At 44.4% G+C, this 26,338-nt stretch overlaps 2 protein-coding genes across 2 annotated transcripts in view; one reads left to right on the top strand and one right to left on the bottom strand.

Moving 5' to 3' along the window:
- The window catches only part of hs3st3l (heparan sulfate (glucosamine) 3-O-sulfotransferase 3-like), a 14,152-nt gene extending 11,484 nt beyond the window's left edge, over positions 1-2,668 (top strand). Inside the window, exons 2-3 of the mRNA XM_061027686.1 lie at positions 1-128; positions 1,175-2,668. The exon at positions 1-128 is cut by the window's left edge and continues 102 nt beyond it. Of these exons, the coding sequence (XP_060883669.1) occupies positions 1-128; positions 1,175-1,563 (517 nt within the window). The 3' untranslated portion in view covers positions 1,564-2,668. The remainder of the gene's footprint in view (positions 129-1,174) is intronic.
- Positions 2,669-4,619: 1,951 nt separating this feature from the next.
- gsg1l2b (gsg1-like 2b) lies at positions 4,620-22,914 on the bottom strand. The gene is made up of 5 exons (XM_061028519.1): positions 22,423-22,914; positions 21,223-21,270; positions 16,410-16,562; positions 8,314-8,425; positions 4,620-7,202 (listed from the first exon to the last, which is right to left on the bottom strand). Exons 1-5 carry the CDS (start codon positions 22,721-22,723, stop codon positions 6,902-6,904), a joined length of 915 nt encoding a protein of 304 aa, XP_060884502.1. The 5' UTR covers positions 22,724-22,914; the 3' UTR covers positions 4,620-6,901.
- Positions 22,915-26,338: the final 3,424 nt, after the last annotated feature.

Here is a 26,338-nt window from a genome sequence, read left to right as displayed (position 1 = left end):
GGACGTGAAGCTGATCGTGGTCGTCCGCGATCCCGTGACCAGAGCGATCTCTGACTACACCCAGATCATCTCCAAGACCCCCGACATCCCCCCGTTTGAGAGCCTCGCCTTCAAGAACAAAAGCACAGGTAACGTAACGTGAGGTGTGAGCTTTCAGGTCAGCTGACTTGTGAGAATGACGATACAGACGTCTCTACAGATGAAAACATTCAACGAATAAAGAGATTTATTATAAATCAATCCTTCGAACTTTATTCTCTCTCTTCTGTGCACGAGCAAGTTAAAGCAAAAAACAACAACAAACCTACAGACAGGAAAGTTCACGTTTTAGATTCAGACAGGCGGAGGTCTAAAAGGTCCAGGTGCACGGGACAGGTGACGCCTTCAGGGTCTGTGTGTTGAGCAAGCTTTGCATGTTTGAGGAAGTACACTAAGACAAGCGGACACGCAAAGGAATTCCCTAAACGAGGGCCTTCAGACCATCATCTGAACTCTGAGCTGAAGCCGGCCAACTTCATGTTGCTTTGGTGACCACAAAGTATCTTCTTGTGGCCACGGCTGTCAGTTATTAGTAAATCAAACCTCTGGTCTGAAAGGCTGCAGTATAGACTAATAAAACTTAGAGTTTAATTTCCCCCGACTGAGAGCGTCGCTGAGTCGGACCGAGAGTTCAGATTACAACCAGTAAAGGCAGAGTTGGTAATTTCCTCCAGATCCACTTTTTAAGATTCTGGTTGAAATTGTCTTTAGGTCCTGACAGAAATTAATAACTCAAGCCCTCTGAAAAAGGAACGAAGAAAATCCGTCATCTGTATCAGTTTGTAAGCCTGTAAAAACTTCGACCAATGTCTGCCACGAGGTACCAATCTGATGAACCAATCACACGCCTCCCTGTCTCCCTGCTCGCTCTCTACCTCTTGCGTGCACGAGCCCACACTCAAAGCATGAGCTGAGGTCCGCTTCTGGACCAATGGCGCTCGTGCATGTAAGTGAGGGGGCGTGGCTTTTGAGGGAGCACAGAGGGGAGGGGGCGGGTGCAGACGGAGCACTGAGGGAATGCTACTTTCATAATCATGCTAGTTTTCGGAAATGACCAACCCTGTCTTATAAACTCCAATCAGGATTTGAGGTGATGTTGCCTCTGAACCTCTGTATCCCTCCATGTTTCCTGCAGGTCAGATCGACTCTCTGTGGAGCCCTCTGTGGATCGGTCTATACGCTCAGCACCTGGAGCGCTGGCTGGCCTGGTTCCCCAGGACTCAGATCCACCTGGTGAGCGGTGAGCGGCTCATCTCGGACCCGGCCGGGGAGCTGGGCCGGGTGCAGGACTTCCTGGGTCTGCAAAGGATCGTGACGGACAAACACTTCTACTTCAACAAGACGAAAGGATTCCCCTGCCTGAAGAAGCCAGAGGGCAGCAGCAAACCTCACTGCCTGGGCAAGACCAAGGGCCGCATGCACGCCGTCATCAACCCCCGTGTGCTGCAGAGACTGAGAGACTTCTACAAACCGCACAACCAGCGCTTCTACCAGCTGGCCGGGCAGGACTTTGGCTGGCAGTGACACTTTTAATGTGCAGAAACAGAAGACACAATACAGATACAAAGACTCAGTGAACAGAGCCGGTGTTCTGCTCCTGACCAGCAGAGGGCGCCTCAGAGACTTCTTCATGAGGGTCAACACATCCTCCTCTCATCATCACCTTATACACATTTTGTTTTACACCAGCTGTGTCATTTATCACCAGATGTTCCGTGTAAGAGGTGACGCTTTTTAAAGGTTATGGCTGAAAAAAGTCAAACACAGTGTAGCTTTAGTGTCTCTGCAGTTAAACCCCGATGCTGTAGCTGTAGTCTGAACCCAGAGCAGATTCATTTTTCACTCTTTCACACTGAATATTTCTGTATTTTATTTTCCCACCTGTTTGTTCTAAATATTGAAGGGCAATCGATGCAGACATGTGGAGATACGCCCTGCAGCGTCGTAGTACGTCGCTCAGAATGAGACTCGCCCCGCAGCATGGCTCAGAATGAGACTCGCCCCGTAGCCCAGCAGCGTGGCTCAGGATGAGACTCGCCCCCGCAACGTGGCTCAGGATAAAAGGAGGATGAATGTTTAATGACAGAATGTGTGTACGAGCTCAGCTCTGACTGAGGGCTTTTTGTATTCCTGAATAATGAATGTGAAGAGATGGATGTGCTGGCGATCTCTGACACATCGCAGCGTGACGTGAGCCTCAGCTCAGCACCCGGCCGCAGAATCACCTGCTGTACCTGCAGAGACGCAACCACCAGGACAGCAGCAGGCGAGCTCAGCGAGAGGAGGCCGACCAATCACAGGCCGCTTCTCTGAGCGTCTACAGGGTGGTCTCTTTCAATTTGCATGTATTTGCACTAGTTTGAAAGCATAAAAATGTAACTATTTTCAAGCACTTTTCTCTCTTTTGTCCCTCTTGGTTTGCCGTAGTTTGATGTAAAGCTGTAAGGTTTAGAGTCATGTTGATGAGATTGCAGGTCACATTAGTTTGATTACTTTGCAGCATTAAATCCGTTCATGTCAGAGATGTAAGGCTGACGACGGGTCTTTAACATTTAATCTGTCATCATAATATCAACTAAAGCTTTCAGACCCGTTTCAATATAAAGCAGATTTAATATGACGAATATTTATTAAGAATATAAACAACTAAATTCTCCATATTCAGAATGATAAATCTGATAAAAATATTTGATTGTAGATATCTGTGACCTGAAAACAATGAATCATTGATTTCTGATTCGAAGATGAAGAAATACTTTATTAATCCTGTGAGAGGAAATTCATTTTTTACACTCTGTTACTGAACATGCTGCACACACAGAGGCTGAAACACACACACATGAACAAACAGGATCCTGTGGACTGATGGAGAGATGTCAGGATGAGGGGGGGGGGGGGGGGGCTGCCCACAGTGAGCACTCCTGAGCTGCTGGGGAGGGTCGGTGCCTTGCTCAGAGGCACCTAGGCAGTGTTCAGGAAGTGACCTGGCACCTCTTTAGCTACCAGACCAATTTACCAGATTTGGTCCGCACCAGCGACCCTCCGGTTACCGAACCAAGTCCCTAGACTGAGATACTGCCCCCCAGAATTTAACTCAGTTACTCAGATATATAATGTTCACGTTTCAACTCCAGCTGCTGAGTCCTTATAAAAGCCTAATATCGCTTTAATAGTTACATAAATATTGACATGAACAACTTATTTATTACTGGGAGAAATTATTATGTTTATGGGTTTATTTAACAGGGACAGAGTGTCATGTAGTGAAGAAACAAGAAAACCTCTTTAAAGACAGAAATCCCCCCCCAAAAAAAACACTTATAGGAAAGAAACGTACCTCAGAGAGCCAATAGGGGTGGCTGTGGCTTAGTGGTAGAGTCGGTCGTCTTTCAACTGGCAGGTCTGGGGTTCGCTCCTGCAGCGACATGTCCAATGTGTCTTTGGGCAAGACACTTAACCCCATGTTGCTCCCACTGCTTTGGCGGCGACGTATGAATGTGTATTAATGGATGAGTTAATACTGACGGACTCTTTACACAGCAGCCTCTACTAAGACAAATGAACGCTGAGACTAACGACACAGGTGAGACTAACGACACAGGTGAGACTAACGACACAGGTGAGAGTAAAGACACAGGTGAGACTAACAACACAGGTGAGAGTAAAGACACAGGTGAAGACAATCAGGGCGATAAACGGAGGGAAACCAGACAAAGGGAGGAAGTAAGACCAGAAACACTGGAGACAAGAACTACAAAATAAAACAGGAAACACTAAAGAATAAATTCATTAAATTAAATAAATACACAACAGGGAAACAAACAAAGGATAGAAAATTACCAAATATAAAACTGCAAATCATGACAAATCAACATTTCTGTAAATATGCCAAAAGGCTCATTATAACCTGTAGTCCCTGCACGGACAGATTTTAGAACAAGCTCCGTAAGGCCTCTTGTCTACCTTGCTCTATGTGTAAGTGCTGGCTGTACGCTCGGTAAATGAAAACCTGACCTGTCGTATTTAAACGACTCGTGTCAGCTTAAGTTTAAAAAATCAGTTTCAGTAATTAAGAGCTATGTGGATTTCTAAAATACAAAAAAAAGTAAGACAAGAAAAATGTATTTATAAAGAATATTTCACTTTGAAATTGGTCTCAGTCTCAAGGCTTTTTGAAGGTCTCAGTCTCGTCTCAGACTGGGTGGACTCCGGGTTTTAAAGTGAGTGACACGCCCCCTAAACACAAGATGATGATTTATCAGAGATATTTATGGTCTTGGTTGAGTTTCTGTCTCGTCCTGCCTTGGTCTTGACTCGGTCTTGATCCCTAAATGTCTTGGTCTTGTCTCTGTCTCGGGTGTGTTTTGGTCTTGTTAGTCCGGTCTTGACTACAACTCTAGCTTCAGCAACACGGCAGAAAAACTAAACAAAAACAATAGCAGCATCCTGATTGGATGATAAAATGTATCAGAGCACATGAATTATCTACAGAGTTCCTGTTTAGAGACGCCACACATTTATTAACTGATGTAAGAGTTAGAAGGTGGCGCCATCTGGTGGACAATAAGAAGAACAGCAGGTAAAAACAAGAAACATCTTTATTATAACCTCCTCTCCTCTTCACCTTTGAATGTCTTCTCATAGAAATTCATAAATATACCAATACGTTAGATTGCAAATAATAATACACAAAAAACTCACAACCGTCCATGCTGCATGAGAAATCACGACCCAGAGAAGATAAAAAGAAATAAAACCTGAATAAATCTTTGACTTAAACACATCTCACTTCATAAATAAATACACAAATCTGTTTTCATACATTTAAAATGCACTTTACAATCCTGCTCGCCGCTCTCCATCACAACAGTTCACGTGTTCATAAGAAAAGTTCCTGTTGATCAAGAGGATGACGCAGAGAGCTCTACTGAGCGCGCTCAGATCTCCAATGAGTTTGGCAGTCTGCACAGCGGGCTGTGTGATCAGAGAGGCATGCTGCTGGAAGGAAAGGCACTCAGCAGGCCTACACGCACCTCCACCTGACATTACACCTGTGTGTACCTGTGTGGGCGGAGCTACAGTCTCCAGTTTAACCTCCTCAGGGCTCCAGACTCGCTTTATTCTCCACCATGCAGGAGTACAAGACTGTCCTGTCTCTTTATTTTACACATCTGACTTTGAGTTAGTAAGTTCCTCAGCAGTTTGCTTGAGTTAAAAATAAAGTTTCATCTTATTTTTAAGTTTAGTGACATGCAAACATTAATATAAAGACCTGAAGGGAAAACCAACGAGAAAAAAACAACATGACCTAATTTATTAATATTTAGTATTTAAAACACTTTTAAGGCTGAAAATCAAAATGTAAAGGAGCAGTATGTAACTCTGACACCTAGTGTTTAAAATGGGTACTGCTTTTATTTTGAAATACAGTAAGGCCCTTACTGTAGATGGAAGGTTAGGTCATGAAGGGACAAAATAACTTGAGATTAAAAAACAATGAATGAGTTCATTTCAGACCTTAATTAATCGTGATTAACTTTGCTGACAGCCCTCGTTAAAATATAGAAATATACAGACCAAGACCTACTAATCGAGTCTTATGTGACTTCACTTTGACTTCACTTTCTACGAGTTAAACACACACGTGAACCAAATCCCCCCCCAGAAGATCTCCTCTTCCAGTCTGGAGCCCCGCCCTTCTTTCTCAGTTTTTAAATACTGCACTGAAGCTACTTGATGCTGTGTGGGTCACATGTTCATCACATCAATAAACAGGAAATGTACCAATAAAAGGAGCTCGTCATCACTGATCTGTCACAGCTTTAACCGCTCTGCACGTCGTCCTCGACGTAGCGATGGAGCAGGCGGCGACTCCTCAATTCAGACGACTGTTCAGGATGAAGTGTTCACTGTTGGAGACTTGTCCTCCTGGTGTCTCCAACAGTTACAGCAGTGACTCTTCATAAACACACTGCGTGTACAGAGGTAAGGTTAACACACCTGTGGGGTGGATGTGCTGAGCTCCAGGGCGCGCTGGTCCTTAAAGGGGCTACATGAGACGTTAGCGCATCAGCACGTCATCATCATTTAAATTCTGAGACTTGAATAACAGTTCCTGTAAATAACTGAGACCTTTAAGAAACAGAGGACGCGATGTTCATTAAAGGAAGAATGTGCAGCATGTTACTCATAAATACATCATAAATCCAGTATATCCTGTAAATGTCTGTCTGAGTCATGACTGTCTACAATGAGAGAGAAGCTCGAGTCCCGCTGGCTGTGTTGTTGTCAGAGCCGTGTTTACATGGACAGGACGACCGGCTCCTCCCCTTGTGTATAAAAGCTGTTATAGTCAAGGACTAGAGAGAAGAAGAAGAACATACTCAGTGATTATTTGAATGGTAGTAAGAGTTTTTAGATCACGATCATTCTGTGTTAATTTAAATGCAGTGTGAAGCTACGAGCTAACTAAAGAGCGCTAACATTAGCATGCTAACACAACAATGCAGGACACAGGTGATTGCAGCTCGAGAACAGGATGATTTTGTCGCCGCTTGCACTAGACTATGGAGGAGGTGTGGCCAAACTGCAGTTTGTTTTGGTTTCATGCTGGTGCTCAATGGCGACATCTACTGGATCATCAAGCTGCAGAAATCAGGATCATATTAATTAGATGAAGTTTACATTGATTTATTTACTAATGACACACTAACTAATGTTATTTTAAATAATCTTCTCTCAGCCGTGGTCTCATGTTGTTTACAGGAGTTACATAATCGTCTCACATTGAACCTGACAATGACCCACTGATGTTTACACCTGACGATGTTTACACCTGCCAATGTTTAACCAGGCTGTTCCTCTAGCAGTACTCCTCCCCCTGTGCATCGGGCAGGTCGTTGAGGTCTAAGAAGATGGAGGTGTTGGAGAGTTTTCGGCCGTTGGACGACAGGTCGAGCAGCTCCTCGGCGGTGCTCGGCACAGAGCTGATGTACATGTCCCACACCTGCTCAGGTGAGTCCAGCTCCAGAAGCTTCTGTTTGATCTTCAGGTTCTTCTCGATGTTCCTGCGCTTGTGCTTGAACTCCAGGATGGTTTTGGTGTAGCGGTTGATGGTGGTGACCGAGGACGCCATGCAGGCCGTGAAGGAGCTCCACGCCAAACTGCAGGAAGGAGACACAGATGCAATTTAGCTTCACCGGTTAATCAGCTGATGCATGAACAACACGGACATATTAACAAACTCCCTCCCTCATGAACATGACGTGATAATTAGAGCATTCAGAAAACAAGCTGACAGGAACATGAGTCATGCTTTAGTCATAATTATTGTGTGACAGAATAACAACGCTTGTATAACAACAAAGAGATAATTACAAAGCTGCTTTTTGACAACCCTTTAATATCTAAATAAAGAAACATGTCGTGTGTCTTGTTTGTCTGAGGTTGTGTTTTTAAGGTTATACGTTTTCATTATATTCAAAGCAACAGTTTTCTTTAACTGTTAATTAACTTGTAATTATTCTTTGTTGATGAAGTTGCACCTAAAGTGAAAAGGTCACATATTCTTCTCCTCACTCAGTGTAATAAGTCTCAGAGCTCTTAAAAACATGTGTGTGAAGTTTCTTGTTCTAAATCCACTCTGATCCTGTATTTGATCATGCCTATAAACCCCTCTATTTCAGCCCTGCTCAGAACAGGCTGTTTCTGTGTCTGTACCTTTAAATGTAAATGAGCTGTGTCTGACCACGCCCCCTCTCTGGAAGGGCTTGGGTGGCTCGGGCTTTCTCGCTCCATGTCCTATTGTTTACGGTGAGAAGGCAGACTCAGAGGGCAGAACAAACACCTAGCTGTGGGAGTGTCACCCACCTGGGGGAGGGGTTACTGCCCTTTGTGATGTCATGAAGGGAAAATCTCCAAACAGCCTGTTTGAGCACACATTTACTGAAAAGTGGAGCAGGCAAAGGACGGAGAGGATCATTGGCGTTTTTCATCATTGGAAGGTTTGTAGACGGACTAGGGACACATATTAGAGTTATAGAAACATGGTGAAGTGGATTTTGTATAAAATGTGACCTTTTCAGCTTCCTGTGTTAACGTACGACTCAATATACGTTTGTCCTTCTCATGTAAATTAAAACTGTGAAGAGGGATGAAGCCTGGATGCCAAACGCAAACTATGTTCTGCTGGGATGTAAGAGATATAAGAGATTAAAAAACATTCAGTCATCTCCGCCGCCTTCTTGCTTTCTCTGCAGATCATCAGATACTCACATGTAGGACCAGCTGTAGTCCCAGCTCTGAGGTTTCCAGTCCTCTGGACCCAGACTGACAGTCAACTGGAAGGCCGTGGTGAACATCATATGGGCCACCATACCCAGGAGACCTGAAACACACACACACACACACACACACACACACACACAAAAACACAAAGACACACACACAAATTATCAGCTACAAACTTAAATACCTTAAAATGAGCAATGTGAGTTTTACACAGTCTGGATGGTCAGGACCTGTCTCCCTTTAGTTCTCAGCCTGGAGCAGCCAGCAGAGCTCTGCCAGAGGATCTCAAACTGCGTCCTGGTTCATAAAAGCTCAGAGATAAAGGAAGAGGTCGGCTCATGTTTTGTCTTATAAGTAATAAAAAAAATCTAAAATCAGTTCTAAAATCAGGGAACAGTCAGTGTAGAAACGCCAACAGCGGGGTGATGAGATCATGTTGGTTGTTCTTATTAATAGCCGAGCTGCTGCTGCTGGGGACGCCAGTAGCCTGGTAGTTAGCGTATGCGACCCATATACGGAGACCATAGTCCTCCAAGCAGGCGGCCTGGGTTCAAATCCAACCTGTGGCTCCTCTCCTGCATGTCATTCCCCACTCTCTCTCTGATTTCTCTCTCTATTCACTGTCCTGTGTCTAAATAAAGCCCAAAAATAAACCTTTAAACAAAAAGCTGCTGAGTTTTGGATTGTTTGAAGGCGGTGGTGGATTAATTTTTCTCTGAGACAGGTGTGTAATGAATTACAGTAATCAGGGCCGGAGGAAATAAAATAATTTTTGACCCTCTTAAGCATTGAAGGGTTAAAGTTCACCTTTAATGAAGGGAGTGCCACTCAGCCATGCAGCAGAGCGAGTGTGGAGGGTTGAGCGGTAATCACATCCTCCTCTGAGACAAACACTGCTGCAGTGCTTTACAGTCACCACAGGGTGGCAGTGTTACATAACACTACTCTGAACCAACATTTAAACAGCTCTCCTCTGAGGGCAAAAAAAAACCGACAATAAAATAATGTGACATACAGAGAAGCTCCTGTGTCATGCTCTGACAGGAGTTTGAATTACTCTCTTTTGTATGATTGAAATTTACAACACCAAATGTTTAAATTAATGTCGTTCCACTCCAATAAGAGCTGCTCTGAGGTTTTGTCCAAGAACACTCCTCCTCATATATTTTAAACCTGTTTTTTTCGTTTTTATTCAGAGAAGTGTCAGATTTTGTCTTTGACTTCTATCTTTAATGTTGTAAAAAAGGCAGAGTGTGTGTGTGTGTGTGTGTGTGTGTGTGTGTGTGTGTGTGTGTGTGTGTGTGTGTGTGTGTGTGTGTGTGTGTGTGCGTGCAGCCGACCAATCCGATTAACACCAAAGCCTCTGAAATCCTGGGAGCGAACACGAGCTGAGCCGATCCAAACACCTAAACTCCATCTGATCCCGTCAGCGCTCATGTTTATTCCACAGCAGTCAAACATTAGCATAATGAGACGCAGATCTGAGGAGGCTTTGTGTCAGACGAGCGGAACAAATCGGAGATCTAGAGCGTTCCTTCGTGTTGAAATGAGGCCGCGTGTTCTGATCACACAAGGTCACAGCGTGTTAGACGAGACGGGAGGTTTGTTTCAGAGACAAACACCTCACACAGTCACAGAGCATCATCACAGATGCTCTACAAACACTTCATCTTCATCACACAGGAGGCAGCAAGCTTCAGTGTTTAGCCAGCTCTGCATCGGTCTGTAAACCTTTCTGCGTTCTAACCTCTCTACATTTTTCAAAAGCATCTCAAATATTGATTCTTGTTTGAGCACGTTTCTGCTCGTGTAGCTCATTAGAAACATGCAGAGGCTTTTTAGGTCGGGTACAATCACTTCTATCTGAACCAGTTCTCTTCCATCACTGCAGCACCTGTTGGTTTGACCTGATAACTGGAAACCGAGGGGCGTCCAAAATGGCCATGTGGGGGTGTCCTTAAAACTGCCTACCTTCTCTGGTCCAAACAAATCCAGAGCATTCAGGAACAGAATCTAAAGTTAGAAGGAGGACATACTGGCTGCTGCATTGTTGTCAGAGAAGCCAGCACTTCAACATAGCATGTTTCCTTAATGTCTGATCATATAGTAAGGTCACTTTATCATTTCACTCACTACACATCTCACTGATTGGACCTTAAAATGAAACAGATTTCTCTGAACAATATTAACCTAAATGCAACTTGTAGATTGTTTGATGCATTCTCCAAGGAGGACGAAGAAGTACATATAATATAATAAATATGGTCAGTATAAAAATTGAAAATTTGCGTCAATAACATTTTAACATAAACTATAGATATAATTAACAAAATAGGACCTAATATTGATCCTTGTGGGACACCTTTTGGGTATCTAAAAAAGTAGAAGGCAGACTGTCACTTGGACACATGGCTTACTGCCACTCAAATAATTTTCAAACTACTGGACAGAAACCTACGTTAGCTATTAAGAACGGAGTGATGAACTGTGTCAGAGGCTTTAGAAACATCCAGGAAGAAGGAGACACAATGTTCTTGACATTTATGATCTCATCATCGTAACAGAAACCATACTATTTTGCTGAAGCCCGACAGCAGGTCATTAAGAACGCCATAATGTAATAAAACACATTTTAACTGTAAACATGCGTCGTTTGAAAGAGATGGTAAATTAAGCTGCAGCTCCACAGAGTGTTCAATGCTGGACGTTACTTTCCTAAACTCTTTTTGACCTCCAGGCCTTCACGCCGTCACGCGCCCGAAAGCTATGAAGTGCCCAATATTGTCAAATCAGCTTCATTAGAAATGTAACACCTGTCAGATAAAAATAAAGTGAAAATCTTTGGATCCGTTTCCATGTCAACCTATAGCTGAATCAGTTCAAAATAAAGAAACAGAATCCTGCTCTTACATAACTCTGAATCTGTTTGAGGATTAAATAAAGCAGGGACTCCCTTCATCCAGAGTCACGAAATATAGACACACACACACACACACACACACACACACACACACACACACACACACACACACACAGACACACAGACACACACACACACACACACACACACACACACAGACACCATAATTTGTGACACTACTGTTCACCAATTACAGCTGAGGTTATTCTGGAAGTCGTGAAGAGGTTTGACCCACTGTGAGCAGATATATCTCAGGATAGTTGTGGTCTCATAACGTCCATATCATGAGTGTGTGTGTGTGTGTGTGTGGTGGGGTGGTATTGAGGATCAGGGGGTGTTTCAAAGCTACCTCAGAGGAAGAACCATGACACAAACTCGCTCTCTTTAGAAAATAATGCTGATAAAGGGGAATATAACCACCACTGCTGTGCAGCTGAGGACTCAACTCACAGGGAGGCGGAGCCAGAGGAGCCTCTACTAAACCAGAACACAATGGCCACCAGCACACGACATCGACAAACTACAGTCTGAAGACAACTCGAAAACGGTGAGCAAATGATGCAGACAGGTTCGTGTGTGACCGCGCCCTAACTAACTGACCTGTACACACTGAAGGAAACACTGAATGAACCTCTCACTGTGATGGAGACAATGAGTCAGCACACAGCGCCGGAACCCGAGAGTATATGTAGGCTGCGCACACCTGCTCGTAATCAGGGTCTCACACACACACACACACACACACACACACACACACACACACACACACACACACAGACACACACACACACACACACACACACACACACACACACACACACACACACACACACACACACACACACACACACACACACACACCCATGCCTCTGCAGGTACGTCCAGTTCACCAGTGTTTACAGACTGCAGCCTGCATGATAATCATTCAGACTGTCCACTCTGAGTTTGGTGCAGGGATCGTGTCAGTGCGGGGGAAGGTGTGTGTGTGTGTGTGTGTGTGTGTGTGTGTGTGTGTGTGTGTGGGTGTGTCTGTGTGTGTGTGTTGGTGTGTGTGCTTGCGTGTGTGTGTGTGTGTGTGTGTGTATGTGTGTGTGTGCACATGAAGAAAATCTAAGGGCACACTCACACTAGGCACCGTGCACAAGCGTGCTTCATCCCCAAAGTCCAGCTTGTTTCACTAGTGTTAGTGGTCCGTATTGAGCTGAGGCACGGTACACGTCCTCGGCCCCTGACGCGGTTAGAGGCGGTGTGCTTTGGATCGGTTCAGACGTTCATGCACGAGCAGATGGACATGCACGTTACGTGGACATGACGTATAATCGATCCCCGCCTTTCATAACTGAGAAATCCAGAAGTAGTAGATGTCCTCTGTCATGTCCTCTGTGTTGTCCTCCGTTGTGCAGACTCTGAGACCACAGCTGCTCATCGCTGCTCTCTCAAACAGACCCAGTTGGGCAGGACAGAGCAAAACTGCGGCGTGCACGGACCATGTGGAAATTGGCATTTACTCAATTCATAACCAAAAGTTTTAACCAAATCTCTAGAGAGGAAAATAGCTCAACGTTCGGATTTTGAAGGGGACAGAAGATCAAAACTGCCAATCGATGCTCTGGTGTTGGTTAATCTTCAAAATGGAACCAGAGCAGAACAGACGGACACGAGACCTTCTTTAAACGCTGAATTTAATGACCCGCGCGAGACGTTCATTTGCTGTCATAAAGAAGAGATTTTTCTTCCATCATCATAAACTCACACTGCACACAGCCCGGATGACGGACAGTTTTAATAAAGTTTCATCTGGTCCTGCGATTGTTCCCCTGGACCTCGTGACCATAAACACTCAGAGTCTTTTCGGCCCATTACCACTTCTTAATGCAGTCTTTAATTCAAACATTTTACTGGCTCAGTTTGGGATGAGATCGGGGAGCTGTTAAAAAGCCACCAGGCCGAGACAGATGCTACAAAAATAAAACAAACTGCACTGTGAGTGAACTCTTCAGGGCTCAGCTCGCTGCTTCCACACACAGCGAGTCACGAATTAATAAAACATGAGACATGCAGACGCCCGGTTGACGGGTTCACTTTCCGTCCGACTCAAAAGTTAGAGCGGGCGAGAAGCCAGAGCGAGAAAATAAGTCAGAGAGGCTCCGGTTTGAAAAGTGTCAGCTGCAGCGAGCGAGCCAGTTCAGCTGCTGTCAGCTCGGAGAGAAAAGAGGAGGACGCATCGAGCGGGAGATGGTCAGCTCCCCCTCGCTGTGGTGACACTCTGAAGCCGTGAACCTATGAACGCGCCTGTCAGCTATAAATATGCACAAAAACATAAATATATGTGTCAGTTTTTATTGTCCTGTAAGGTTTGGGGAAAGAGATGTTATGGTCGAGTGGACTGGTTTAAATGAGCAGCGTAGCATTTTAATACACAACGAATTCAACGGAAAGATGCAAATTCACAGATGGTGATGGTGGTACATGTGAATGTACGAGGGGGGGGGTGCTAAAGACTTGACGCAGAGACGCTAAATGTGCAAATTTAGAAGATTTGAAGATTTAACTTCTAAAATCTGCTCGGCGTTTAGATTTCCTGACTTCCCTGAATGCATCAGAATCAGTCGATCTGACCTCCAATGAACAAACAAATATTTGAAAAGTTGTTCTCTGACCTGACAAAGCTTCATCTGCTGCAGGTCTTATTTCTGCACACTTAAAGCAACGTTATGGAGGAATTCAGTTTGCTGTTTGCTCCTCATCTGAAACAGAATTCCAGTAAATTCCATCACAAAGATCTCCTCCTTGTTGAAAATGAACTCATACATGACGTTGTGTAATTTGCATCGTATTTTGAACATTTCTTCTTGTTTGGCCTGAACACAGCCGCAGTGTTCGCTTCACCACAGCGGTGATTGGTTCTTTTTGTTTTTTAAAGAACATTATAGCTTCCTTGTATTAGAGAAGTGGAACATTAAATCTTAACGCTACACAAAGAGATGAATGACCTCTGACACTAACGAGGCAGCGAGCTTGTTCAACAACACTTAGAGGACTTTAGCCAATGAGATCCGGAGCTCCTCATCGATCATGAACCAACAGGATCACAGAGCACTCAGCTGATCGGACCTCCGTCTGAAATCAATGTTTCAGTCTGAGGATGAATCCGTCTCTAACACGCGGCTGATCAATACGCAGCCTGCAGCTCGGACACGTTTGAACATCACCAGATTCTGAAAAGTTCCCCCCCGATGATGGTCAATGGTGTCACAAAAGTTTCCAACATAAATATCTGAAGTTAGTTTACTGATCAGGGGTTTTTCTTTTGTTCAGTTCTACACCAATCATCACATTTTGCATGTTCATAACTCTGCCCTGACCTTCTACTTTAGTGTACTGATAGAAAACGATTGCTTCACCTTTTGTCGTAGCCCTTCAGAGATCATTTTGACTTTAGTTTAAAAACCGATGCTAACTGTGACTTTATGCTTAATGTTAAATTAGGATGCTAACGTTAGGTGTACAACAAGGCTAATGTATTAAATATAACCCTTAACAATCAAATATCATCAATCATTTATGAGGCTTGAACCTGGAAGATTCTGTTCGACTTTATCCGTCTGAGCTTCTGATCTTGAGAAACTCTGTCGCCATGGAAAGACCGTGAAAAGAGAGACACGTCTTCTAAAGCTGTTTTCATATCTGCACTCCTGAGGTAAGGTAAAAAAAACTATGTGGAAGTGTCGTACGAAGCAACAGAGTCCTCTATCTACGTGTAGGTGAACAGAATCACAATCTGAACTAAAGAGTGGAGAAGAACATACTGGAGAACAGGAAAAGCTTTTGCTGTTTCACCGGTTTCAAAGACGGTGAGCATAAATTATCTTCTCCGTCTGCTTCAAACGCCGAGAGAGCTTGTGTTTACTTTCTCTGACACTGACTCTCCTCATCCTGGAGTTATGGCTGTTCTCTAGTGTGAAGGCAGCTTTACTGTAAACACCCTAGACTAACTTTACACCTGGACGAGGACTGATGGTGCACAAATCTTCTGTTCTGGCACTTTTCTGTTTCCCTCTCCCGACCTGTGGAGTCGTCTTAAGAAGCTGTGAGTTTTATCTGTGCAGCAGTATCTTTGTCTGCTGATTCACGGCCCTGAGTGTGGTGGTCAGATCGTTTTCACAGAGTGGATTAGAGGGAAGGTCATTGATAAGTCGTCCGCTGAGAGAGAGAGAGAGAGAGAGAGAGCGAGAGAGCGGCAGACACACTGACGGGAATCTTCTCAGCGCTGAGAGGCTGCTGCAGACCTCAGGAAGAGACTGGACCAACGCCAGAAAACAAACAGAAGCAAAGACTCAAAAAGGCTGCAATTTCTTATAATTTTGTTTGAAAATGACAGTTTCTGATACAAACAGTATGATTGATGTCATTTCCAGCAGGGGCAAACCCTTTCAGCGCCTGCATTAGAGCCCTCAGGGGATTAGCTCTGATTGAAAATGCCACTTCTAATTTGATTGGTGCAATAAAGAGGCGGTGTTCATGTGCGTGAGGTAATGTTTCAATCAATATTAAGCAATATATATAAGTGCCAGGTACATTAACTTTTATCACAGTTTTTACAACGAACATGCAGTTAACTGTTATAAAAAAAAGCCTTAAACATACTTTGCTTTACACTGCAGTCTGACACATGTCCTGACGTCACCCACAGCACGTTTTACAGTGTGGACATATTTATACTTGCAGTTCCTCCAGTGTCCACTAGAGTCTGTCTCCTGCAGTGAGTCAGTCCCCATAGAGCCCCATGTTAAAATGTCCAACGTTACAGCTGCAGTTCCTCCAGTGTCCACTAGAGTCTGTCTCCTGCAGTGAGTCCCATGTTGTAATTATGTATTCATTTTGCATACATTTGCTTAATTGTGGATGGGCTGTGTTGACTGACAGGTGGATGTTTTGTAGCTGTTTGTCAAGAGGCGTAAGCCCCGCCTCAGCTCGCCCTCTTAAAGTAGAGTCGGGATTTTTAACATGGTAACCGCCATCGTTGGGCTTCATAACGTCTTTTCAGAAACCAATGATGACATCACTGAGACTATAATTTGAGAAGAGGCTGATTTTCTGCGCCCACCGACAGTATTCATTACTTCAATGCAAAGACCACCGATATGACGCCGTTACTGACCTGAGAGCACGGTGAATATGGCGGCGAAGGCGTTGAGCTTGAGGCCGTCAATGACGTTCCCAAAGTGACACACCTCGATGGACATGAGGATGCCCCCGGTGGCCAGCAGGAGGATGTACAGGCACTCTGCTACGATGCACAGCCACAGCACGCCTGTGGAGAGAGAGAGGAGGAGGGAAATATTCATGTTGTGGGGGAGGTGGGTGAATAATGGAGGGGACGGTACAGAGAGGGGGGAGGGGGAAATTAGAAAGAATATGGGCGAGCAAGGACGAAGAGGAAGAGCCAGGGAGAGGAAGGAAGAGAGGAAGGTGGAGCAGTGACCTCACACCCATACGATTAACCTTCACAGTCAGAGAGGATATACGAGCGTCAGCCGGCTGATCTCAGGTCTGCGAGCGTGGAACGACTGAACATCAGCGGATTAAAAAGCTGTGACTGTAAACTGAGCTGTAATTACATCCATCACCTGAGGCCCGCCACTTATTGTGGTCATGAATCTCTAAGGAATAAAGCGTCTCACAATATCTCTGTATGAATTATGAACGGAGGCTTTTAACGGCTTTAAACGCAGGAAGAAAAGATGGAATGCAATTTAGACGAGGAGGGAGCAGGAGATGAAATACTGATATTAGAGGACGTTTAAAGAGGCAGCAGTTCACAACGTTCAGAGTTTTCTTCTTAACAGAAATGAGAGAGGCTGTGAATGTTATCCAGGATGTCGTCTCTCTCTCTCTGTTGTGAACAGATACTTTCATCCAGATCCAGTTCCCGCTGCGCTGCGCTCAGATGAGTCGCCCGCTTTCAGACCTTCAAGCGTCCGCCCATAGCTCAGGTGTTTCCAGAGCGTTGGCTCTCTGCTCTTCTGCTCGTAGTGATTGTTGTTTCCACGGCTGGAACAAGAACTGAGCCAATCCGGTGTTTCAAAACGAGATCAAACGACAACAGTTTTTTATTTCTGTTTTTCCTCATCTACATAAAAAGTGCTGCTCTGTCTCTGTACTTTGTAAAGCCTGGTTGATACTTCTGTGTCGAGTCCACGCCGTCATGACCTCCTCATACTTGTGCTTTGGTGTGTCGGCGTAGCTCTGCTCTCCGTCTTCAAACTCTGAGATCTTTATTCATGTTATATCAAATGTTTTAAATATTTGGGCAACATCGTCAACTACAAAGACGTTTTTTAACTTGTGTATTTTACATTTTTTCAGCTTCCTGAGGAATCTGTCGCCCTCTTGTGGTAGTCATATTTATTGTTTTTTGGGTTCAGCAGGTGATCAGGATGTTTTTGCTGATTGCTTCACCTTAGAACAGACGGTTTGTCTCCTGACACATTCACCTGAGGAAGATCTCTTTGGATCGAATCGTTTAGATCTGAACAGCGCGCCGACCTTTCTCTCTTTTTCTGCAGTTAATACATTTTTTTTTCCCCGCACCCATATGCAGTTACCTCGGATGTGCCCACACTACTTTTCTCTTTGTGCATGTTGTATCAACGGTTTCCATGGCGACTGAAACTGAGTGTTTTATGTTGGAGATGGAGATGATAAATGCTGAGCAGCGGTTTATTATTCTGCAACTATTGAAGTTAGAAGAATATAAAGAAGAGAGAGGAGACGTCGGAGTAAATGGATGAAGAGGACGGGGAGTTATCTGCGCTTGTTTGGCTGCTGAGAGACACGGACGAGGCATGCACTTCAGATATTTTCGGATGTCACTACACTCTACACTTGAAGATTTCATTCCTCGTCATCAGCCATAAAATCCCAAACCAGAGAACATGAACGTATCTGTAGCTGAAACGATGCTACCTAGCGGACCAATCACAGGGCTTGTAGTCTGCGTCTTTTGGACATGTAGATACATTTATGAGAAGGTGCACATCAGGATACATACGTAGACTTCTCTGAATGAACGTATACGGCCTTGATGTGACGCTGAGGTAGGGCTGGACGATACGACGTCAAATCAACCTCACGATGAATTAAACCTTTAACCTCGATTACGATTAATGAAGGATTCTTCAGTTTCTGTTTTTTGCCGTCATAGTTCACTGTAAACATGCTCAACTATTAAAGCTGGGATATGTTTTCTAATCACAGAGTTAATATCTGATGAACTGTTTTGAGGTTATTTATTGAACTGAAATCAAAGCTTTGAATGAAAATGACACATTTCAGTTTTAAAGTAGAAATGAACTTCTCTAAAACAGTAGAAAATAAATAACTTGCATTTCTTGCAAACAGTTTTTCTGCAGTGTTTACATTTGACTTCTTTTTGTTCGGTGTCGTCTTCCCTAAAGACAAAATGTGTCCAAACGACGGACGTTGCTGCCATGGATCGGCTTGGACGTGTCGTCATGTGACTCTGCCCTGAAAATAATCAACACTGGTAAGATTACGTCGGTTAGAGGTTCTGAATGTCGGTTTCGATTCATTTTCAATTAATTTCCCAGCCCTACGCTGAAGTATAAATCAGGTTTTATTTCAGATTTCCATTTGTTACAAACACATTCCTTCGCCAAACGTGTCACCTGTCGACCTGCACTACAAAATATGACGATCTGTGAACTCATTAAGAGTCGGATGTGACAGTCTCATTAGTCCTGTTAGCTAAACAAAGAGATCAAGGTAAACGAGCTCAATGTGAAGAGACGTTCACAAAGCTGGCTGAGAAACCTTTTGGATCACGATCATTAACAACCCAAAGGTCAGGCAGAGTCCAGTTTGATGCAGCAGGTGTAGATAGCTGTAGGACCAACATGGAGAGCAGGGCGTGGTAGAGGCTGCAGCAGCAGCAGCGATGTGTTGAACTGGAACTCGTCTTGTTACCTAACAGAGTCACTGATCTGATAATCCAGCCAAACAACAGCTCCTGCTGGGGGATTAAGTTGTCGCCTTGATTCCATTACATAGAAAGAGGATTATTTATCTGTTAGAGGAGCTAATACCTCGGAGCAACATGATAGTCGGACTTTAATAACGGACTGATGCCGATCCACGTTAGCTTAAAAATGAAAAACAGAAAGCGTGTGGCGCTCCGAGGCCGACAGATGTTCTCACAACTGTTCGGAGCGGTGCCAACATTTCTTCACAAACACACCTAAAAAGATTTTCTCTAAAGCGTCCACTTCAGTCCCAAAGATGAAGAAGAGATTTATGTAAACAGAGAGTTAAGGTGTCATGACTCCTGGAGGAGGAAACAGGAAACGACCTGATCAGACAGGATTTATACGGGACTTCACCAACGATTTAATATCTGCACCTTTAAAAAAAAGGAATCATCAGACTTCCTTTCTCTGCTCACTGTCTCTGCAGCATCGTTCACATGTCTGCACAAACCTTACAACTCATTTTATTCACCACAGACTGAACATTTGTTATTATATTTTAATATATTAAGATCCTTTTTCCATCCATTATCTTTACCGCTTCTCCTGTGCAGAGTCGCAGGGGGCTGGAGCTGATCCCAGCTGTCATTGGGTGAGAGGCGGGTTACACCCTGGACTGGTAACCAGCCAATCACAGAGCTGACGTATAGAGACAGGCAACCAGTCACACTCACATTCACACCTACGGACAATTTAGAGTCACTAGTTAACCTAACGAGCATGTCTTTGGACTGTGGGAGGAAGCCGGAATACCCGGAGAGAACCCACACATTCACGGGGAGAACATGCAAACTCCACACAGAGAGGCTCCTGTCAGACGGGGATTCAAACCAGGAACCTCCTCACTGTGAGGGGGCAGCACTAACCACTGAACCATCATGCAATAAACCGGGTACCAGTAAGGTCGCACCCCATGTACGGAGACTGTAAACCTCCAAGCAGGCTACCTGGGTTCAAGTCCAGCCTGCTGCTCCTCTCCTGCATGTCATTCCCCACTCGCTCTCACTCTCCCTGATTTCTGACTCCCAATTTCCTTTGTGCACGCTGCGTTCTGTCAGCGCCACAGTTTTGTTCAGTCGGACGGTGTGTCCCCTGCCCCACTCGCTTCATTTCTGGAACGTGACCACAGCCATGAGCAACTGTACACACATCACAGGAGAACTACAAGATCTCAGGAGAACTACAAGATCTCAGGAAAACTACAAGATCACAGGAGAACTACAAGATCTCAGGAGAACTACAAGATCTCAGGAGAACTACAAGATCATGCGGGAATAATTAGAAAAACGTGTAAACAACATGTTTCTTTGTCATTCTGAGGATGATTTGTTGTTCATTCGGTGTCTTTTGACGTAATGTTGATAAAGTGATGAATATACGATCAGGAGTCTGTATGTGTTATATTTTGAAATTGACCGGACACTCTCTGCATTCCCTTGTCTAACTTTCTGTCTGGGTCTGTCTATTCTCTTCAGTTTGACGCGTGCTTGCAGCTGTCGCCGTCGAAAATAGACTAGCAGCGTATTTGAAACAGAGAAAAGCGTATGTGGCACTGCTGGCATTCTTTGGAGACCGACCGCAGTGCTCTCTGTGGAAACAGGAGCGTTGACTAAAGTGGCAGTGAACGGCAACGTGGTGAACGGCAGCGTGATGCACGGCAGCGTGGTGAACGGTGAGGATGGACTGCGGTGTGCACGGAGTATGTGGAAATGTGGAGTTACTCTATCCACTGTCCTATATAAGTGTATAAGACATAAAGGTAAAAGACCCGAGAAATAAAAGATGATTTGGTGCAAAAACAACGAACACAGAGGTAGAATAAAAAGTAGAACTCAGATAAACAGGACCATCCTGCAGTCATGAAATACGTTTAAATAATGAGGATTTAAATATAACACAAGACTTTTATTTAACATGCACGCTCACCTCTCTCGTTTTCAGGAGCGACGTAAATGAAACTTCTGCAATTCTCCCCTGGAAGAGACAGAAAACAGACATTTTAATCAAACGCAGGATGTTTTATGTTTACTTCTGTAACAGGCTGATAAAAAAGAGTCACACACTGTTTCCCTCTCTGACACAGATTCATATCTGACAAACAGAAGAGCTGCATCGACCCAATCTGTGCCGAGAGTGTTTGAACAACAGACCCCCCCCCCACCCCAAACCAAACCATGAGAGAATCTGCAGCCTGGGTCAGAGGCAGACAAATATTCAGAACAAATGTTTGAATGCAGTCTGTACACACACACACACACACACACACACACACATTACCTGATTCTCAGCTGGAGGAACACGGCGCTCAGCTGACCATTAAACACATTTTATGGTTAACCCTGCACTGCAAACACTCTCATCTAAGCAGGTGTACATCTGATATTGTCATCATTTAAAGACATTCAACAAGTCCATGTTTACTGTCTCCACTGCTTTCTTTGCTTTTTAAATTTTGACTGAAGATGTTTACCTGTCAGGTGAATGTGGAGAAAAACAGATGTATTGATCATTTTTGACTGGAAACAAGATAAATTGATCTGCTTAGATTAACTTTTTTTTAGTGTCCAGTCCATTTTCTCCATAATGTCTGTATAGTTTTTGAACTATAAGGATAAATTAATTGACAGTTTATCATCAAGTCTGTGATCTTTTTTAATCTTTTTTATTTCCAATCTCTGAACAAATCTGGTTTCAGATCCTCAAAGCTGAAAATGTTTTTTTTTTTTTCATGGAAATGTTTTGTCTTTGGAGCTATAGGATTGATATTCAGTAGAATACGCACATTCTAGGTGTTATGTTCCCTGACCTCCTTTACGAACATCTCATCCTCAGCTCACTTAAGAAAAGTCCTAAAGAATCCTCTCTACGACCACATGAAGATCTTTATTTTTATTCCACACGCTGAGCAGATGATCAGACGTTCTCTGGTTTTGTTTGTATTCATCTCATTAATCTAGAGATCCAGTCTGAGTGTAATCTGGGTGACTTTGTTTACATGTAGATATACAGTATTTTATCTTTATGGGTTACTGGATCGACATGCCTCTCTGTGACGCAGCTCTCCGCGCGCTCAGCCCGCGCGCCTGGCTGCGCTGCGCTCCCCGGTGCCTCCTCGCGTAAACTTACCGGACATATTGATGTTCTGCTCGCAGGAGAACCAGATCCCGGTGTGAAACTTCCTCATCACGTACTTGTCCTCTCCGGTCTCCCAGATGTACTGCACGAGCCGCGTGTCGTTCATGTTGGAGCTGTTGAACCGGATGCAGAACGACTGCTTGGCGATGACCGGCCCGGTGCACAGCGGCTTCACCACCTTCCGCGTGCCCTCGCACCAGTAGCTCGTGGTGAGAGCCGACACGGCCAGAAAGAGCGCGAGGAAGTTCAAGGTGAGAGCCAGCGACGCTCTCCGCCGCCGGTCTATCCCCATCACGGCGCGCGGAGGACCGAACGCGGAGATCGTAATCCCTCTCCTCGTGTGACACCGGATCCCTCTGCGTCTCAGATCCTCATAATCCCGTTATTCCCGTCCGGTAGTGTGTGTGTGTGTGTGTGTGTGTGTGTGTGTGTGTGTGTCCGCGGCTAATTATCGCGGCGCGTTCAGAGCGCCTCTCTCATCTGCTGCTCCCGGAGCTCACGCGCTCATTTTGTAGGCTGCACCCCCTTCACCCACCTGATACACCCCCTTACACACACCCCCTCACTCACACACACACACACACACACACACACACACACACACACACACACCCTCTCTCACTCACACACACACACACACACACACACACACACACACACACACACACACCACCTCTCTCACACACACACACACACACACACACACACACACACCACCTCTCACACACACACACACACACACCCCGTCACATACACACACACACACACACCCCGTGTCACACACACACACACACACACACACACACCCCCTCTCTTACTCACACACACACACACACACACACACACACCCTCTCTCTCTCTCTCACACACACACACACACACACACACACACACACACACACACACACACCACCTCTCACACACACCACCTCTCACACACACACACACCCCGTCACATACACACACACACACACCCCGTCACACACACACACACACACACACACACACACACACACACCTGTGGTTATAACGCACAGAACGCGTTCTGATCGTTATTATTATTTCACGTGTTTAACGCAGCACATTTTTGCAGAATGCAGCTCACATTTGGTCTCAAACCAAACAAACAAAGAGGACGCAGCCCGCTGGGAACAGTCTGAAATTTCCTGAGCTTTTATATAGATTTAATTTTCCAAGCCATGAACTCTCCATCACAAGAAGAAGACAATAAAACAGAGAGAATCCTCTTCAGACTTTTTAAACAGTTTATTTCGGTCTGAAATCAAAGCGGGTTTGAAGTCCTCACAGGTCCAGAAGTGCAAGTGTGAAAGCCCTAAAAGTTAAGCATCAATCAGACTTTCTGAACTGAAAACATGTTGACACACTGAAGTCGAAAGAACGACTTCCCGACTCGTAAACTGGGACCATCCGAGGAGCACCTGAATCTTTTTAACATCACATATCAAATTTATAAAACCCTCTGATGACATCACTGTCACATCATCAGGATAAGCTTTCCTATTTGGACAAATCATCTCTGAGGTGTTACACAAGTGTTTCCGTCCACACACTGATTCACGCTCCTGACATTTGTGTTCAATAACGAGTCTTTGTTTCCAGCTCTGAATCACAGACGAGTCATTCCACTGTTTAACGCTCATCAACAGAAACACGATCAGCTGAACATCACAGAGATAACAATCAATCAGATCCCATATCACACACACAGATATCACATACACTCAGATATCACACACACACACACACACACACACACACACACACACACACACACACACACACACACACACACACACACACACAGATATCACACACACACAGAGATATCACACACACAGATATCACATACACAGATATCACACACACAGATATCACATACACACAGATATCACATACACAGATATCACACACACACAGATATCACATACACAGATATCACACACACACAGATATCACATACACAGATATCACACACACACAGATATCACATACACAGATATCACACACACAGATATCACATACACAGATATCACATACACAGATATCACACACACAGATATCACATACACAGATATCACATACACAGATATCACATACACAGATATCACACACACACAGATATCACATACACAGATATCACACACACAGATATCACACACACAGATATCACACACACAGATATCACATACACAGATATCACACACACACAGATATCACATACACAGATATCACACACACACAGATATCACATACACAGATATCACATACACAGATATCACATACACAGATATCACACACACACAGATATCACATACACAGATATCACACACACACAGATATCACATACACAGATATCACACACACAGATATCACACACACACAGATATCACATACACAGATATCACACACACACAGATATCACATACACAGATATCACACACACACAGATATCACATACACAGATATCACATACACAGATATCACATACACAGATATCACACATACACAGATATCACATACACAGATATCACACACACAGATATCACATACACAGATATCACACACACAGATATCACATACACACACACACACAGATATCACACACACATATATCACACACACACACACACACACACACACACACAGATATCACACACAGATATCACACACACAGATATCACACACACAGATATCACACACACAGATATCACACACACACACATACACACACACAGATATCACACACACACACACACACACACACAGATATCACACACACACACATACACACACACAGATATCACACACACACACACACACACACACACACATACACACACACACACACACACAGATATCACACACACACACACACACACACACAGATATCACACACACAGATATCACATACACACACACAGATATCACACACACACACACACACACACACACACACACACACAGATATCACACAAAGGGAAGTGAATCCACGTTCACACTCTGATTAGAAATCATCGAGAGCAGAGACCTCACATTTGAACAGACTGTGAAATGTTTCTCAAGAGGCTGTCTTTGCAATTTTTGCGTCTAACTTGCCTGCTTCTCTCTGAAAGATTTACTTGATATTTCCACCACGAGGACGGAGCCCTGAGTGTGAAAATGACCCCAGAGGAAACTTGATCTTGATGTTCTGCACGGCGCTCACAGGTGGCTGTTCAGAGTGGACGTCTCTGACACATGGTTTGGTTTCACATCATTGTTTTCTTATCAAATGTTGAGTTTCAGAACAGAACCACACACGTGACTCATGATTAAGCTGATGAGTTATCGAAATATCAGAAGGGACATCATCAAGAAAACTAATTAAAAATGCGTCTTCCTCAGTATGCCGATGATAAAAGGTGATTACGTCTGCTTAATTTCTCTCGCTGCTTCCTGTGCTATTGCTTTTATTCACCATGATTAATCTGAAACGTGATGCAGCGAATAAAGAGCTGAACACGGGCCTCTGGTCTCAGAGAGAGATTAGAGCTCATCGACAGCGCTGGTTGTAATTCGGGGTTTGAGAGACCAATATGGCTGCAGGAGCAAGCCCCCTCTCAGACTGTTTCTGCAAAAGTGCTGTCACTAAACTCAGCCGTCATCTCGTCTTTGTACGTTCATATTGATTCTGCGATGGCGTAATATCTGCGTTCCAGTCTGTGAGGTCACATTGTGTTAAGGTGTTGCAGAAGCACGGGACAGCGGGAGCTCCACATACACACACAGACATGAACACACACACACAGAGCTGTTCTCCCCTGCTGGATCAACTGATCCCGCCTCACCTCTGTAATGCCTCTGAAGACGGTACAGAGGGGGGGGGGGGGGGGGGTCACTTCATTCC

The sequence above is a fragment of the Labrus mixtus genome, chromosome 21, assembly GCF_963584025.1.
Source record: "Labrus mixtus chromosome 21, fLabMix1.1, whole genome shotgun sequence".
Classification (NCBI taxonomy): domain Eukaryota; kingdom Metazoa; phylum Chordata; class Actinopteri; order Labriformes; family Labridae; genus Labrus; species Labrus mixtus.
Note: the sequence above shows the minus strand (reverse complement) of the source record. Positions and strands in the feature narration are given on the sequence as shown.

Coding starts and splice junctions, on each gene's coding strand:
- gsg1l2b (XM_061028519.1), bottom strand. CDS start 22,723: ATGGGGATAGACCGGCGGCGGAGAGCGTCGCTGGCTCTCACCTTGAAC. Junction 21,271..22,422: donor GCAGAACATCAATATGTCCG/GTAAGTTTACGC, acceptor TGTCTCTTCCAG/GGGAGAATTGCAGAAGTTTC. Junction 8,426..16,409: donor CATATTCACCGTGCTCTCAG/GTCAGTAACGGC, acceptor TGTGTGTTTCAG/GTCTCCTGGGTATGGTGGCC.